Raw genomic sequence first — 18,735 nt, forward strand, 5'->3', positions numbered from 1 at the left:
TCTAATGACAGCTTAAGGCTCACCACCCTGCACTAATTCTGTGTTGTTAAAATACACTTTTTTTTTTCCAAATGAGAAATGGCAGCAAGCAAACATAGGGAACAGCTCTTCTCTAGTTCATAGTGTGTTTGCTTTGTCCCACACCTTTGTTTTGGGAGATGCTGTTTTTGTAGAAAATGAGTCAAGAGCTGCGTAAGTCTAACTCAGCTCTTTCTAAGTATGTTTTCTGGGGATTATCATGCTGGCTGAAAAACAAGCTGCTTTTCACAGCCAAAAATGTGAACTGAAAATAGGCTCAAGAGCCATTGATTGCAAGATAAGCAGAAGCCTTTAAACTGAGACTGGCCACAGTGCTGTAGGATGACTATTACTGGTTGGACACTTCCTGAAATGCAGTGGTGTCAGGAGCTAAAATTACCAGCATTTCTGTGGGGTTCTGAAAGTAATTCTTATTCTGTTCCATCAGCCACTGTAAGAGTTGTGACCAATATTTTTCCCTGCATTGGTACAAGGGGAAATAACCAGAAGAATAGTCAACAAGCTATTTATAAAGATATAATGCAATGCACACTCATCTGCTTCTGATGAGTGGGTCTGGCCATCAGCAAAACCATGAGGGATTAGAGGAGAAAATGGGTTAGTGTTTCTTCCTGTACCTTTTACTGTTAATCTACAGCATTTTATCTGATGTTGTTTCAGCATCTGAGCCCCAAAGCATCTGTGAGGTGAGACTCTCCTTAGTTGCTCTCACCTGATTGCTGAGGTGGAATGAATGGATTGAAAGGTTCTGCGTGACATGTTGAATAATCGCATTCCCCACGTCCACCCACAAGCAAAATATTTTTTATTTAAGAAGGGATTTTGTGAGCAATTCCCTTTAACATCCCAGCAACTGAACAGTATGCATTATTCATGTTTCTGTGGGCTGCAGAAGTTGTGATCATTAATCACTAATCTCACATTTTCAGTTGATGTCTGCTCTGTTGGTTTGGTGGCCTTTGTACACTTTGAAAAAACTTGGGAATATTTAGTAAGCTGGCTTATTTTAGATGGAAATTTGTATTGATTTCAGTGGGAATAGACAGCCCTTTGTGTTGACTGAAGTTGATAACCCTCTTCTGTGCTAAACTAACTCGAGAGTTTGAACTACTCTCTCTGGTTTATCTTACACAGTCATTTCATGTTGCATCCATGCTGGATAGCTCAATCCGCATCCATCTTTAAAAGTAACTCTTTTATCCCTTCAGGTAGGAATTGGTCAAACCGGGTAGACATTGCCATTGTGGTGACAGTGAAATGGGGATCTGCCTAGTGAGGGCCCTGCTGTGCTCTTGTGCTTATGAACACGGATTTATCAAAGAGCAAATGAAATTGCCTTCAGGCCTTCAAGTTGTAGTATCTTGAGATGGGGAGGCTTGGATAGTTGCTGGGGTTTTCCTCGCACCCGTAATTGTGGCTGTATGAAGTACAAAGTGTCATACGTCTAAAATTGGGACATAATTGGGGCATAATCAGGACTCCCTGTTATCTCTGCTCTTAGGGAGTACAGAATCAGCCAAAGCAATTGTGACCAGCACCCCAAACCAGGTCCCTCTGTCTCACTCACCCTTCCTCAGCTGGGACGTGGGGCTTTCCACCCCGCAGCGTGAGCAGACTCTGCTCTTCCGTGAGGCCACAGTGCATGTATGCACACATGTCAATTCTATGGTGATCCAGATGCCCTCCTCCAGACAGTTTTCTGAAAAAATGACTTCATATAGGAAAGATGTGTTTTTCACGTCTGGCTCTTGAACATTGTTTTTCGGTTACATGGTATTTTCTGTAATTAGCAACAAAAATTCAGGCACAGGAATATAGTGTGTGTTTGTTCCATGAAGAGCTGGGACCATTTTGATATTTTGCAAAAAAAAAAAAAAAGAAAATGAAAAGCTCATTTAATACCAGTCCAGCTATTTATACCTCTTGCACAAACTTAAACATAACAAAAAGTGCAACATAACTCATGAAGCAAAGGAGCGTCTCTGCCAAGTGTAATATTTGTATTTGGAAACATGGTCTATATTGTATGAAGCAGTAGCCTTCTAACTGCCTCCAAGGTTTCTTTTGGCTGATGTTTATCCAAACAGTCTTGCTCTTCATTCATTTTAATGGCTGAAAGGGAGCTGAGTGTTTTTTTGCTCGGTGGGACTGGCATGGCTCAGCCTCTGCTCCTTCAGCTGGCGCCGATGTCCGCCCCGAGCCCCGGTGCTGCCACTCCTCCTTCACACACCAGCACAGGCTCCTCTTCTGCCTCCGATCCTGCCCCGTGCTTCCTACAGATCTGTCACCATGGGAATGAGTCACAGCACCCCCGTTTAAAGGAGACACTGCCCTTTGCTCTCATGGCCATGGGGGACTTGGGCAAGCCCACTGGGTGTGGGAGAAGCGCTTGCACCGGCACCATCAGGGAGTCTGGAATTGGGAAACATCCCCGGGCTCCTGCTCTGAAGATGACAGTGCTCAGGTAGAAAGTAGGAATTGTGTTCTCCTTGCATTTTAAAGACCCAATTTTGTAAAATGTGGGTGCTGCCTTATCTCGTATGTGAGGCTGATGTCCTTGCCATTTATTCCTGTTTAGAAGAAGTTCACAGATTCACAAAATATTCTGAGGAAGGGACCCACAAGGATCATGGAGTCCAGCTCTTAAGTGGGATTGAACTCACAGCCCTCATGGTATGAGCGTCATGCTCCAAACGAGCTAATGTTGGGTTCGGAAATACTCTCCAGCTCTTTATTCCCCCTTTTGAGTTCTCTTTTAAAAATAATAATAACAATAAAAATAAAAGTAACAGCAACAACAACAATAGTAGTAATACTATTACCAACAATAATAATTATTCTTCATCATCATCATCATGACAATACAGTTGTCTGGACTGCCAGGCTGCACTTAAGCCATACCCCTTGGGGAAGCTGAATTAATTAAGGGACAGACAGATTAAGTTGAGTTTATACCTAAATGACTGAAGCACAAGCTTTCCAAATCCATGCCCTGAAGAGCCCAAGACATCGCGATTTATTTCAGGAAGATTCTTAAACACAAAGTAATAAAACTTCTGAGAATGCTGAAGTTAGGAATAAAGGTACAGTTGCTAAACAAAGCAGCAGGAGCAGGGAGTGGAGAAGATGCAAGTCATTCAAATGTGAGTCAAAGGGGCATAATAATAATGGAATATTAGGAATAAACAAAGACCAAACCTTGTTTTTCCCTCTTCTTTTCCCATCTGACAGTTATATAGCACATCACCGTTGCCTCACTGTTCAGGACATTATCACAGCAGCCATTTTTTCTTGTGGATGAGCTGTTCCTGAAAAATGTAGTTGGCACAGACCACTCTTATTTTTCACACAAGGAATGTAGGTCTTCCTGTTCCACATATTTTTCTTCAATGAGCGTAGTTATCCTTGTCACTGGGAGGAAAATCCTCTGTCTGTCTGCTAAAACACTTGAGAGGGGGAGATAAAGCATGAAATCTTTTTGTTGTGGCTGAGGATTTCCTTTGCAAGGCTTCACTCCAGTGATTCACGGCTCTTCTCCAAAAGAAATGCAAAGCTGGGATGGGTATTAATTACAGTTTGCAGTCTGGGGCTACATCCATGGCTGGTGTAACTCAAATATCCACCGGCACCTATGGAGGAGATTTAGGCTGGATTGGTGATCAGAGCTGGATCAGAGGTAGTGCCACCTCCTCATTCTGCTCTGGGCTCAGGGATGTGCCCTCGTGCTGCCTCAGGAGTGCTGCTGGATGCCATTGGTGCCCAGGGGCATTGCATTGGGGCATAACTTGGGTCTTCTCTTTCAGGGTTTCCAGGGCAAAGCTCAAGCCATTACCCGGAAAACTCTCTTCAAAAGTCACCTCCCAATCCATATCACCGCATGGAGTCTGCTTCTGTGCTTCAGTGCAGGAAAAGATGCACTTTTTCCACTGATGGAATAATAATTACAAATTTTGGCCGTTTTGAAACAAAAAAAGAAGGGCAAGTGTTCTGATTTTTCTCTAAAGTTAGAGCCATTGTTCATCTGGGCAATTTTTGTGTATGAAATGAAGGCAGAGATCTGTGTTTTGGGGGAGAGCCACGCTGTGGATAAGTGCAAAGGAATTCTGCCACAGCTTTTCCATGAATTATATGTTGTCTGAGGGATTTAACAATATCACAAAGTTCATCGAGAACAGGAACACTGATTTTCCTATCTTTCCCTGCCAGCGAAACGAACAAGCAATTGAGCTTCCTTAAAGAAATTCCACCCAGTAGCTGTGCCAGCTCTGTCTTCCTCATGTTCGTGTGCGTTTGCTTTGTTCCTGAGTCCCAGATGGATTTCTGAAAATGGCAAGGGGTTGCCAAAATGCATCTGAAGACACATATCATCAGTATGCACAAATTGTAAAGAATGCAGCCCCTGGAGCGATGGATGATTTCATCAAAAGTGACTTTCCAGCTACGCTGAAACCTTTCATGTCTCTTGTGCAATCTGCAGTGCTAAAGCAAACAATTCCAGCGCCAGATTGTCATAAGGATATGAATGCTTCAGCTTATTAAAGGGCCACAATCTTATCAAATCAGAGAAGAAATGAAATATCAAAGAAGGCTAAGCTGCTATAAATACAACCAGGTAGATGTAATTGCTTTCTCTCCCTACAAATTCCCCAAACACTTTAAAACCTCTTAAGGATTTTTATTCAAAGGGCCAAGATCTGCTCGCCAGACCTTCGGTTTTCCAGAGCCCTTGAGCCACATTTTTGGTGCAGTGCTGTGCTTCTGGTGGTGTCAGGGGAGTTTTGCAGTGATTCACCTGGGAAACAGTGGGGAGTTTTAGGATTTTGAGAGAGCTGTATGGTGTTTGATAATTTTTTTTTGTTGTTGTTTTAGATATGGAAGTCTGTCTAGTCTTAGGTTATGACAATAGTAACAGAGGCAAATGGATTCTGAGTGAGTTGTGGATACTTTTCCAAAGGGGGGTTGACAGCATGAGGGAGTGCACAGAACCTGAAAGAGTGCAGGAGTGCGTTGGTGCTGCGGGGCATTGGGACAAAAACATGTCCGCAGAAGTGTACCCTGGCAGAGAAAGCCCCATGGGTTTGGGCTCCACATTTTGTGGAAAGTGAATGAAAATGGGGAAGTGAGAAGAGAGCAAGGGAGAAAGTGCAAAGAGCTGCAAGATTAAGGGCTTGGAGTAGCGACAGCCTCCAGCTCCACCAGTGCATGGAGAGAGGGAGGGCGCTGCTCACTGTGTTTTTAGTCACCTGTAGAAAAGGGTGCCTTGGAAGTTGAAAGGGAGGAGGCTTCTGCAAAAACTTGGTGGTAAGGAAGATGGCTTGCTCAGGTGTGGAGTAAAACCTCCAACAGTGGAAACTTCTCAAGATTTATGGAACAGATCTCTGCTAGAAGCACTATCTGATCTGCTTTAAGGCAGGAGGATGGCTGGACCTCCTTGTGAGGGTCACTGGAGCCCAGTTTCCCTCTCACAAGCAGTGCTGCTGGCAGCCACTGACTCCTGTAGTGTCTGAAAGAAAGCAGCATCTCAACACAGGGATTTGGATATGGTGCCTGCATTTTCCCTCTTTTTCTCATTTTCCAGGCTTTAGGAACAAATCTTAAATGCTCATCAAGTTTCAAGACAACAAATTAAGTAGGTCACGTCACAACTTTGCCAGCTGATTTATTTTAAAAGAGTAAAGCAGTGATGAATTCCATACAGGCTCTTTTGGTAAAGGTACCATCTCCTCTACAACTCAATTGATGGTGTTAGGAGGTTGGTATTTTTATGGCATTTCTTTTCAACTTAAAAGGAAATTTTTATGAAGACAGTTCAATCACTTTCTCTCTTCTATTTTTTTAAAACAAATTAGGAAGTTTTTTTTTGTGTGTGTGTGTTCAAAGACAGTGCTTATATTCTGGTTGGAAACTTCTTTTTCTTTTCCTTGCTGAGGATTTCAGCTGGATCAGCTTCCTGAATTGAATTGCTGAATGAACACCAGGGTGAACGCAAAGGCTGGCAGGAGAGAGGCAGTGAGCACATCTGGCTGGAGGCAGGGGGTAAGGAAAAGAGACAGTCTGAGTGGGGAGAACAAAGGGGATCCGACCCCTGGTTGCTTTTCTGAGGGTCTACCTACACCACCAAAGGCAGTCACAGCCGTGGGATGGAAACTTTTGAGCGATGCTGATGTAAAGGCACAGCTGGCCCTGGAGCTGATTTTAAGTTGTAGCTTTTGTTTTCCTTCCAGACCCTGTGGGGATACAGCAGGTTCCTCTCTGAGGTCAAGGCATCTCCGCCACAGCAGCAGCAGCAGCACCCGCAGGTGTTTGCTCCCCCTTTCCTCTCCCCTGGTGCTGCTCCACGGCCATCCTTGTTTTTCCCAAGCATGAGCCAGTCGATCAGCCCAGTGCAGAGGAGAGGCAGGAACCTGTCCTGGCCAGCAGCCCCCTGCCCTGCTGTGGCTCCCATGGTGGGGCAGGTGTTCAATCCCAGTGAAGACTTTGCAGTCTGCTGAGCAGAGGGGTCAGGAAAACACCGCCCAGCTGGAGCCAGGACATGCTGCAGCCCTCTCTTCCGTGGGCTCTGCATCCCGCTGTCAGCACTGTTTGCAGTGCTGCAAAAGTGTCCTGTGCCAGCAGCTTCTCTTGGGGGAGCTTTAGAAGCTCTCATCCCCCTTCCCCTCCCTTTCTCATTTCCTAATTTATCTTATAGAAGGGGCTGGAGGACAGACTGTCTGCCTGAGCTGTCTGGCACCAGGTGGGAGGTGATGGCTGGGGCTGTGTCCCAACCTGTGCCCATCCAAAGGGCTTTGCTGGACCCAAGCAGTCCTCTGTGATGGAATACATGTCCTGTGGGCTTCCATCGTATGTGTGCTCACACAACTGGCTTTGTGACTCACCCCTTCGGCTTCTGCAGTCGCATTTAATGAACTGAAGGCTGAGGTTTCACCCCAGAGAGAACAAAGCCCTCCTGGATGCAGGACAATGTGTCATCTGTGAGTGGCACATTGCAGAGGGGAACTGAGACCAAATCCTCCGCAGTGTGCACTGACTTCATCCACCCATTCCTGGTTCTTTGAAGGATTTGTCTGCGTGCTGCTTTGAGGTGTAGACAGTATTTAACATGGGCACAAACTTGTTCTTGCCTCACATAGCCTGGTGGCTGCTCAGTTTCTGTCTAAGCCACTGGTGGGTATGAGACACAATTACTGGAATCTTCAGAAATATCAGCATTAAAAACACTTGTGTCTCAGTGATCTTTCATAATAGTGCTCATGCTTTTAAATGTAAGATGGAGCCCTAGGGGAAAGGGGTTTGCAGCCAGGTCCCAGTTTTGCCCCAGACCTTCCTCTCTGTCTTTAGCCGGGTCACTTCTCTTGATACCATGAATTTTCCTGATATTGCTATCGTGCTTTAAAAGCTATGGAGAAATTGGGTAATGAAAGTTTGTTGTGTTGAGATCCCCAGGAGGGACTTAGAGATGTTTTGTAATGTACCATAGAGACGTTCTGAGTATGGAGAACCACACCAAGGTGTGGTTGTGATTCTGCTGCTTAAACCTGTCCTGTCCCGCTGTGTAGGGGCTGACTATGGCTCACAAGAAGTCTCTGATTTTGGTTTTAACATAATGAGAAAGCCTGTATTAGTAGAAAGGCCTCAGCTCCTTCCCCTATTTACTGGAAATCCTGCCCATGGTGGAGGATATGTTTTAGTGGACATGGAGGTACTATTTGGTTGAAGACTGGGCTTGGTGATCTTGGAGGTCTTTTCCAACCTTTATGATTCCAGGATTCTGCGAATGCTCTCAGGAAGGGCTCTGCTCTAGGAGTGTAGTTAAGCAGACAGCTTAACCCTGAAACCATTTGGTTACGCGCCAATAACCTGAGGAATTTCAGTTACCATGGCCTATGGTTACAGGCAAGTTCTTTTGCATGGAAGTCCCCAAATCCTCACCCATATGTGTGTGGGATCCCCCAAAACCAGCAGAGCCTCCTGTCTGCTCAGGCTTTGAGCCCTTTGTCTGCAGTGCTGGTTACAACTGGCTCCACAGACGTTGAACTGGGACCCTCAAACGGTCCCAGTTAGCTCTGGTCTGCTCAGCAGTGGTGCCAAGACAGCTGATGCTGTTTTCCTCCCAGGAAGAATCTGGAATACTGCAAAATGTGCAGTGTTTCACTTCCTATGTTTTCCTCCCTCAATGAACCCATCTCATCTTTCTTTCCACATTTCTCTCATGGCTGGGACGCAGTGCAGGTGAGGAACTCCAGCCCCAGGTGAAGAGGTCTGGTGGGCTGTCATCAGACATCTGCCCAAGGAGGGCACAGGATCAGGGAGCCCAGATATTAGGATGCTGCTTCAGTTTTGTTATAGGCATAGGCTTCTCTGTGGCCACCAACAGCTCTGGAAACTGCCCTCTCTTTCCAGTTCATTGCTTCCTAAACCATTGCCTTTGCAAAACTACTGCAGAGCTTGATTCACAAAAGTGCTCTGAGGCCTTGGGTGTGAAATATTGTGACAAAAGAAGGCATTCCAGCTCTTTATTGCATCACACATTTTAAATCATGGAAAATTGGACTAAAATACAGTAAATTTAGCATAAAAAGGACTCCTTTCCAATTGCCTGTCAGGACCCTTTCAGCCTCATAACTGTTTTCGTGTGAAGCAATGAGTGTAATGCCTGTTGATAGTTGTTTGTTCCCTTGTTGTCTGGAAGTTGCTGGAAGCAATTTACATGTTACTCTTGCTTAACGTCTAGGAAGAGAAAAGGATGGAAAATTTTTACTTGTTTCTTCTCGGTAAAGAGTGGATTCCTGAAACAACAGACTGGCCCATGGATGATTTGAGCCTTGCTGTTGACTTTGGGGGTCAAAGGCTCTGGCCCTTTGAACCCCAACTGTTTGCCATGGGCAGGAATTTGGGAGTCAGGCTCAAGTTCCCTTTGCTGTGCCTGCGTGTTTCAATGCCATTTGTGCCACTCCCCTTACAGAAAAGGTTATTGTTGAAAGAAACATTACCTGAAGGACAGGATGTTGGTGGTTAGATTTGTTTCTTTCACACAGGATCATTTACTCTTTGATACCACCTGTTGGTACAGAGTGTTTCCCCTCCAGTGTTTGGTGCAGTCCCACTCACTGGCTCTGCTCTCCTGCTGCCTGTGCCTCTGTCCCTTTACTGCCAAACGCAGCATTTTGCTCACCTTACGCAAATTTGAAGGTAATGTTCAAATGTTTTTTGATCAGTCAGGGTTTGTTTTCACACCTTGGCTTCCTGCATGCATGTTTCTTCATTGACTGGCCAGGGTGGATGGGGGTCTGAGCAACCTGTTCTGGGGGTGGCATCCCTGCCCATGGCAGGGGAGTGGAACTGGATCATCTCTGAAGTCCCTTCCTGTCCAAAACTCTGTGACTCTGTGACTGAGGAATGGCATTTGGAGCTGCAACGCAATGAAAGAGTTTCTGAGGGTTTTCAAAACCACAGTCTGCCTTCACAACCTGTTCAGGGGTGACAACTAACGCTGTGGGGAAGATGTGATCATCTCCTGGGGACTGCACAGCTCCCACAGCACTGAAAGCATCACAATTTGTTCTGTTTGATTTCCGGCAGACGGTCTAATTATATGAAAGAGCATTGCTCTCCATTTGGTCAGAAGATGTATTCTGGGCTAAGTTTACCTAATGTTTTCCTGATTTGTGTGGTTTTTGCTCTTTTTTCTCCCTTCCTCGAGCTGGACAACAATGTGGTCTTAGTCCAGCAATCAAACATGAAAGAGAGCCCATATGTATAAAGCACCCTCCTCATGCTGGAACTTATCCAGAAGAGACAAATTGTCTTCATACAGGAGGTCTGGATTTGTGTCTCTTCCCATTAAAAAAAGAAAAATCTGGCATGAGAAGCGTCTTGGGATAGGAGCAATGCAGTGGCCACTGCCAGTGGTGCTGGGCTGCGCTGCCAGACCCGAGGGATGCAGTGTGGCCTTAGCCAACACAGGGCAAGTTTGTGGTAGGAGGGAGGCTGTCACTTGACCTCTGTGCCCCAGGGCTAGCAGCAAACATACTGGATTAGTGCCTCCTAGAGAAGGTTTTTAAGCCGTTTGGTTGAAATCCACACCTGACTTGACCTGAAAAACTCATCCAGGTGGGGAGGAAAGCTGGGAGTGCTGGTTCAAAAGGGGCCTGGCAGCTCTTGGCATTTTTGGGGGCGCAATGACATGGTGGTGACTGAGCTATGGGGGGGTCATATTGCTGCTGTCTCCCTTCTAGGTTTTGCTGCCAATGAACATTTCAAGGTTGGGTGAGATGGAGATCTGAGCAACCTGGTGCAGTGGAAGCTGTCCCTGCCCATGGCCAGGTGGGTGGAACTACATGAGCTTTCAGCTCCCTTCCATCCCAAACCATGATTTTCTCTAGAGGGCCCTGGATTTGAAAATGTTGGGGAGCAGCTCTACATCTGCTGAAAGCATCAGGAAGTTTTGCAGAAGGCAATCTTTGGGAGAAAGATTGGGAAGAAAATTATTAGGAAGAAAAAAAATATCTCTGTTTCTATTAAATTTGCTCTGCCCTATTCAAGCTCTGTTCAAAAAGACTTCTGCAGCTCATGGTAGAATTGCCAGCCAGGAGGTGTCAGATGGAGCAGATATACCTGTGGGACTCCCTGGCCTTGCAGATCTCCTCTTCTAAAGCTGGAATTATCTGGCCTCACCTCCTTTCAAGTGCAGACCAAGCAGACCCTGACAGAGACATCAAAGCTGGGCTCTCCTTCCATGCGTTCCTGTGGCCCCAGCTCCCTGTACGCCTGCCTGGGTGCTGCTTCCATCCCAGGACTGAGATTCAGATTGGCAGCGCTGGCTCCTGGATACCGCTGGCTCTAAAAGCACACAGCTCCCTGGGCTCCCCACCTTCCTCCTCCCCAGCAGTGCTGAGCAGCCAGACACGGAGCAGGGCCCTGCTTTCCCTCTGGCTCACAGACCGCACCCGCGGGGCGATCCCGCCGGCTGCACAAACAGCCCGGCCTTCCCCACCGGGCCACCCAACCCGGCAATGATGGATGCGGTTGTGTTTGAGGTTGAGTCAGCTTCCTCCCCCACCTCCAGCCTCGGCTGCTCCGGTGGCTTCGTGCCTCCTGTCTGTGTGCTGGGAAGACCAGGCCAGGTCTTTTCCTTGTGGGAAAAGTGACCCCAGACACTGCTGTCAGTGGTGCTGGGAGGGGGCAAACCCATGGGCCCCGGGGCTGATAAGGGGCTGAGAGGAAGGGGGGTTGACCTTGTGAGCAAAAGCCGCACCAAATTACAGGAGTAATGAGGGCTGTGGCACGAAGGGCAAGGGCAGAACACAGTTATTTGTCAAGGTTAACCACTGCCGTAGAACTGCCGTGGCTGGGAGCTGTGGTGCAGCCGCCGCTGGGTCGTGGCCTCCCCGAGCACGTGGCCATGGGCGCTGTTAGTCGGGAAAACGGCTCAGGAATGTTTCCTCCCCTTACACCTGCCAGCTGAGCCTTTTAATTTGGCTTTTCGGGGATTGCGTACCTAGTGGTGATGTAACACGCGGTGGAATATTTGGGGAATGGCTCTGTCAGTGGACGGCCAGGCAAGGGAAGTCCTTAGCCTGCTTTGGACATAGACACTGTGTTTTCTTTGCTCAGCTCCTTTTCAAGGTTTGCTTTGTTCCTTCTGACTTGCCCCTGTCTGAGACCACCCTCGTTGAGGATATCGTTATCCACATGCTGATTTAAATTGGGATGACCCTTAATTAGGCCACATTGTAATTCAATGCACTGTTCTTTCCTCTCCCCACTGGGCAGAGGTTCTTTCCATTCCCGTGACTGCATCCTCTCAACCCAAAGAGACTCCTGTTTCCACACTTTTCTTGGTGTTTCCCAGGCAGGCTGTAAGATGAGGGATGTGTAGGAGAACCGAATTCAGGGTGTTCAGATGTGGTTACTGCTGCAGGGCAGTAGTGGCAGACCTTGCTGTATCTCCAAGTTGTCACTTGCTGGTTGTACTGGAATAGGTGGGACATTTGCACGTGAGATGGAGCTGTGCTTCTGGCTCCTGGTGGGAGCTGGCTCCTGGATGGGGATGTCATGCCAGGCTGGATCCCCTGTCCTTTTTGGGGTAACAGGAACTGCTGCAGTGCTGGAATGCTGCTTAAGATTTGCCATCATGATTTTTGGCAGGCAGGAGGTGTATGAAGCCAGGCTGCACCGTGGTTAGAAGGTGCTCCCCATGGACTGGTTGATGGTAAACACTGCCAGAGACAGTGGGACACAGGAATCCCTGTGTCTGCGTGGTCCAGTTCATTTGCACTTCTCCCGTTTTCTTACCCAGCTCAGGGAGCCCTGCTCAGGCAGATAGGACTTTTCCAAGGCCAGCTGTTCCTAGTTCTGTGTTGTTCTTAGTTCTGTGTTTCATGGCTGAGCAACGTCCCCTCAAGAGCTGCCCCTGGGAAGTGTGGAAAGGGGAATGGCTGCAGCTTGGATTTGGGGACAAAGGAATGGGCTAAGCACAGCAAATGGGTTAAGCACAGCTGTGCAGAGGCAGGAGCCAGCCTGGAATATGGTGCCTGGAGTGGAAACTAGCTCCCAAGCCTTCTCTGCTCCCCAAACTTTCTGACTCACATCCTGTATCCACCACCATGGAGTGCACATGCTGTCCCTTGCTTCAGGCATGTTTCAGAGTCTTACCAGAGTCCTCCTGAAATCTATAAGTGAAGCACTGTTCCACTTTAAGCAAAGCATTGGTCAGACCCATAATAAACAGCAAGCTCTGACATTTAACACATGTAATACTGTTTGCCCAGTTTTAAAAAGGAAATATTATCTAAGCACTCCTCTGAAGGCTAGAGCCACCCACACTTAGCTGTGTTAGGTTTGGCCAGTGTGACCTGTGCAATATTGCTATCACTTCCAGAATATAACATTCTGAACTCCTTATAAATTTTGCAATGAATGAAAAGTTCCTCTGTATGTTTCAAAATCCACCCCCCCCCCCCACTCCCAGATCCTTCTTGTGATAGAGAATAAATAAGGAAAAACTTTATAACTCCCTGAACTGATAGAAAATTAGCACAGTCATAAAAGGCGTCTGTGGCTTTAGCAGTGCAGCTGAAAAGGAAAAATGAATAAACCTGCCACTCATAAAGTAAGAGGCAGAGCTGAAGAATGACTGCTGCCATTTTAGCCTCCTGGCCCTTCTCCCCCCCGTGCAAGTGCAAAAATAGCCTCATGCCATGTGCAGGAGGCAAGGAAGTTCTCTGCCGTGGGACCCTTCCTGCAGGCACCGCTGTACAGCACATGACTAGAGGATATCCTAAATTAATTTACATAGACATATAAATATATGCATGTGTGTGTTTTCTGTATGAAATATGAAACCAGCCATTTCTTAGCCAACCCCTTAATTTGTCTGAAACAGCACAGGCATAATGGAAACTGCCCACACATTTTTCCATTAAAAGTTACAAAGGGAAAGAAGCGGGGAATTGGTGATAGAAAAACACATGCTCTCTTCAGCTGGCACAGAAATGCCATGGAGCCAGGAGGCAACACACACTCACTCCAGTTTGCTGGGAAAAGCGTCATCTTTATTCTGCTGGTCTTCCTGCTGATGCTGTCCCTCCTCAGCGTGCTGGGTTCCGTGTGCAGGTGGATGCAGCGAACGTGAAGAAATCCGAGTTTGTCCATATCTGTTTCGCAGGTTTTCTCCTCTGGGTAGAGAAAGAGCCTGGCCATGCCCCTGCCCCTTGTGTGGTGCTGCATGCTCCTGTGGGCGACAGTGGAGCTGCAGAGTAGCTGTGCCTGGGTGGGTGATGAACGGGCTTCCTGCCCTGACAGCTCCCTGCCCTCGCTAGGAATAACATGTGCCAGGTTTCTGTGCAGTCTGTCCAGCCTGAACCTGACTTTCTCCAGGCATGGATGAGTGTGTGACTCTGATGCTGAGCGCAAGCCAAAGCCAAGCTGCTGTGAGCCATGTTGGCTGCTGGGTGGTTCCAGGGGTGTCCTGATGGAGAACGAAGGAAGGGGAGAAAGGGAAGGCCTGGAGGAGCATCCTCAGAAGAGGCAGCTCCCCGGGCCATCACTCAGCTCTCCCTCACTGCCTTCCCACCGCCAACCAGGGAGACACCACAAGTAAGACACTGTGGCATTAAGGCCCCACCATTCAGGCAGGGCAGTTTCTTCAACAGGAAAAGGTAAATTTCCCCCTTTCTTGGCTTCAGCTGGCCTGGCCCCACTCAGATACAAGTGTCAGGTGCATCAGCAACTCATTGCAACCAGCCCTAGGACCTCACCGCGATGGCTGTATCTGGAACAGCCCCGCGGGCTCACCAGCATTTTTCCAAAGAATGCCTTGTGTTGACAGTGCTAACCAGCCTGCACAGCGGGAGGGGGGAAAAGCAGCTGGTAACTAATGCAGGGCTGTGGGGATTCGTGGATGTGTGTATGGTTCTGGTTTTCCCTATATTGTCCTATAACCCATATGCATCACTGTGGGTTATGTTAGTGGAATTTTGCTGCTCAGCAGCTGTCCGGGCAATGTGAAGCCAGGCCCACTCATCCTTTTAACCATCAAAGGTACGATTCCGCCCATTTATGGCTGCCTCGGGGCACTGCTCCACACATCTTTCACAGCAGCTGTGCCAGCTTAAAGCCTTCCCACCAACTTGACTCAGAAGCCGCGCTGCAATTTGTATCTGCTGATTGATCAGGGGTTAAAAATAAGTCGGATGACTTGACTGGTTCCCTGTTTCAGTTTCCCTGTTTAGTTATTCTTGTTTCAACCCCCCCCCCCCACATCTTTGGTTGAGTGTTCCAATATGCCTGTCCTGTGGTAATGTAAGAAACACACCAACAGCTTCTCCTAACCACTGACCTGTGCCTGGGAATGCGAGCCACAAACCCTTCCTCGGGTCTTGTTCTAATATGAGGAGTTCTATACTTAAACGACAGAGCCAAATTTGGCCATGGGTAACTCCAGCACCTTGCTGAAGCCTACTACACAAAGTAATTTCATGTACAATTTTTTTTTATTGGAAAGGAGATTAAGAAAATAGAAAATAAAATAAAATAAGCATCCCGGCTCTGAATGGATCATAATTTATTGTGATGCAGGACAGACTTTGTTTTTAATAAAGACTGTTACTTAGGAGAACAGACTATCTCAATCTGCCCTTCAGGACTCATCCTATGAAACACCTAGTAGGTCCTATCAGAAGTAATTTGGCTCCCTCAGAGTTTCCAGCCTTGGCGAATTACGAGTGGTAAGACTTGGAACTTTGTGCGTCATTTCGTTTATTAGAATAATTCTTCCTCTTCCCTGACACTTTATGTGCTATGTTCTGTATTAAAAGTGTAGTAGCATTTCTCAATAGCACCATAATTTACTAATCCACAAAGGGCAGGGATATATTTCAAGAATTGTGACCAAAGGCCCTCTCATCTCTCTCCCAGAGAAACCTGAGAATGTTGTTCCCCCCCACACTGTTAAGTAAGAAGCCAAGTTTTCTCCCTGAAAATACCTGTCCTCCCTGTGAAGTGATCCTGGAGTTCCTTGTGCCTTTCATCCATCTGCTGTCAATTTAACTGGCTCCACGAGCTAGTGGCGCCTTCGTATGACCTTGCAAGAATTTACAAAATCTGGTTCCTATAAGAAAATAAGGGGTGATCCCCATGTTTACCCTCTTGCTCAACTAACCATGTTTTGTTACTACCAGCTTGGGCTAGAACATATCCACGTCTTCCTCACCAACTCAAGTCTGGATCTGGGATGCTCCTATGACTTGGCCAAGTTTTCCAGCTGCCGAGGTTACCTCAGCAGAGCAGATGTGCGGTGGCTTTGCCCGGACTGCTGTGCTTTTGGAGATCTGGATGTTTTTGGAGACCCAACACAGTGCTGGGGCTCTGCAGCACGGGTCAGACTGGGTGTGCACGGGCCAGGCTGCCTTTGAACCCCTGCTTTGCACCACCTGGGCAGACCAACACAAGACCAACAAGGGGTTGTTGTGCCCCTGTTAATGCCAGGGGCACCACGCACATCCATCCGTGAGATTGCAACCGACCAGATCCGAGAGGCCAACAGAGACTTGGAAAGGATTTACAGACGCCACAGAAGGGTTTGGGTTGGAAGGGACCTTAAATATCATCTCTGTGTGTATGTGTATAACAGAGGGATTTGCCTTTTGTGTCTGTCTTGAATCTTTGAGCTCAGACTGAGCGCGATGCCGGTCGGCTTCACCACCGTGTGAGGTTCCACATGTGTGTGTCAGACCCCATAACCCCAAAATAGGCATTTCTCTAGTGACATTTAGCATGAACTTGCAGCAAGGCAGTCTTTCACAGGATGGAACTGTAAGTATTTATTTACCCAGGGTGTAACTATTACCTTTCATCAGAATGCAGATATGAGCTGCTTTATGACAGGATTATGTATGCAAACTTGCACTTTATAAAATTTGGGAAATAAAACCTTTTGCCTAACAACAGTTGTGTTCTTGGAAATCAAGTTCCATCTACAGAAGCTTTTCACGTTAGAGATAAATCCCACATGTGAGTCATTGTTACAATTCAATAAATACTTTACAAAAATAATGCTAGCTTTTTAAAAAAATTAAGACATTTTAAGACACCCAGCAGTTCCTCCCAGAAAGCTTCCCTTAAAGAATAGCTACTTCTGTAGGACACTGTGCCTTCAGCATGAGAAAAACGGGGGAAAAGGGCTGGTTGCATCTTTTATCCCAGGGAACTTGTGGATTCCACTTTTACGGTTCTCTAAAATAATAAACTTCTTCCTTTTTTTAAAAGAAAGAAACAAGCAGATCCAAACATTCTTCATATTAAAAACTGGGAAGGAACTGTGATCTTTTTGGTCCTTTGGCATGGATTCCCTCTCTGCCCTCACTCCTCCAAAGACTTGCAGCATGCTCAGTTCACAGGTAGCTGCTCTGGAGATGCAAGCCCCAACAGCTCCAGCTTCATGTCAGAGATGTCTCCAGGAGGGGGCTGTTTGTGACTCTTGCAGAATCACTGCACCAGGACATTTTCTGGCCCATAGGAAAACCACAGCTACATCTTCCTGCAAGCCTACCCCAGGTGGACTGCAAAGACCTGAGCTAGAAAGTAACAGGAAGAATTCCAAGAGGAAAAAATTGCTAGGGACTTTCTATATTCATTTTTGACGATTACCCTTCCAAAAAAAAATTCTTCCCTCCTTAGATATGACTAGTCATGAAACCAATTATGGAGAAAACTGATGCTGTAGGTGCATTAATCTTGTAAACCATTCCCATATGGAAGACTACATTCTTCAATCCTATTGTTTATAACAACTTTTAAATATGTGCCTCCTCAGCTGGGGCCTTGGGGCCTGATGGTGATGGCAGCTACCCCCCACCCCCTTCATTATGTTACAGATGGGAAATAAAATGAAATGCACATTATTACATGAACGTTATTGCAGTATAAAATCCTATCAGGACGAGACTTATGTACGTCTGTATGCAAAAATAGGTGTGTGTGAGACAGAGAGATACGTGTTTATAAATTACACACACGGTGAAAAATACTTATGTATTATATTACAACTATATACATTCATTAGAAAGGAACTGATCGACCCCTGCCGAGGAGCCGATGCAGCAGCCATCACCAGTTCTTTGGCATTCAGGAAACGAATGCTATTTTGCGTGTGAAGAAAAGGAAAAATCTCCTCAGTATTCCCTTGCTTCTTGAAACTGCTTGTAGTAGTCTTCGTCTGAGGGGTTTTCTGTGCACTTCTGCCCGTTGTTGGGAGGCCGGGCCTCATTGTAGCGGCTCCAGTCACCTTTGCATATGATCCAGGGCAGGATGTCCACTTTGTAGTGGAGCTCTGCTGAGAATTCGATGCTGATCAGGTTGGGTGTCCCGGCCCCTTTGCCCCTGGTGATCAGCTGCATGTTGTCGTCGTAGCAGCAGTGCTGTGCTGCAAGCGTGGTGCTCTCCAAGGACAGCATGGAGCGGATGCAGTACCGCGCCGTGGGCTTGTAGATCTCCAGCTTTTCCTTTGGGCCACTCGCATCCTTCCAGCGGAAGCTTTTCCTCTTCAGTCGGTCGTAGATTTCAGCAGTGCTGTAGGCAACTTCTCTGGGGTAGGAGCACGGGCAGCTGGGAAGGTCGTTGACCACCTTGTGCATGTATTTCTTCAGGAACTCGCTCTTGCAGCTCATCCATCTCTCACAGCTATCGGTATCTGTTTCAGGGCAGGAAATGGAAACTTAAGATACATTAAGCAGCATCCCAGTTGGTGTGATCGGTGATAACAAATGAGAGAAGTGTAGCAGTTCAGCACCAGCGCTCTGCTGCAGAAAGAAAGGGCAGTCACAGCTTCCTGTCCTGCCCACTGTGCTGTCTTGTCAGATAAAGAAAACACGTGTGACTGACTTCAGTGCCTCAGGCAGTGCTGGTCTGAGTTACAGTGCAGAACCAGGCCAGTAGGAAATACTGTGATGTTTCTTCTACCTGGCAAATTCTACTTAGGCTACTGATATCCCCATGTGGCACGAGAGACACTACCATGGGTTGACAAGCAACAGAAAAAATCACAGTGATTTGGTGGCAGTCTCCAACTGGAACCTCTAGTCAGAACACACTCAACAGGAAAAATGGCAGTCAGATGCTGAAGGATTAAGTTTCATATGATTTTAGGACCTAAAATGAACTTCAGAACATGAACATTTTAGGTCTTTCTTTTAAGAA

At 46.9% G+C, this 18,735-nt stretch overlaps 1 protein-coding gene across 2 annotated transcripts in view; it reads right to left on the reverse strand.

Annotated features, from left to right (window-relative positions):
• Window positions 1–15,083: 15,083 nt before the first annotated feature.
• The window catches only part of ISM1 (isthmin 1), a 42,256-nt gene continuing 38,604 nt past the window's right edge, over window positions 15,084–18,735 (reverse strand). The window contains exon 7 of one of the 2 annotated variants that reach the window (XM_066177809.1): window positions 15,084–18,229. In XM_066177809.1, coding sequence (XP_066033906.1) covers window positions 17,712–18,229 — 518 coding nt within the window. In that variant the 3' untranslated portion in view covers window positions 15,084–17,711. Of the gene's footprint in view, window positions 18,254–18,735 lie in introns of both variants that reach the window. The other variant, XM_066177810.1, reaches the window with a different exon arrangement.

The sequence above is a fragment of the Chamaea fasciata genome, unplaced genomic scaffold (genome assembly GCF_029207755.1).
Source record: "Chamaea fasciata isolate MVZ Bird 193981 ecotype frontalis unplaced genomic scaffold, bChaFas1.0.hap1 SCAF_3, whole genome shotgun sequence".
Classification (NCBI taxonomy): Eukaryota; Metazoa; Chordata; class Aves; order Passeriformes; family Sylviidae; genus Chamaea; species Chamaea fasciata.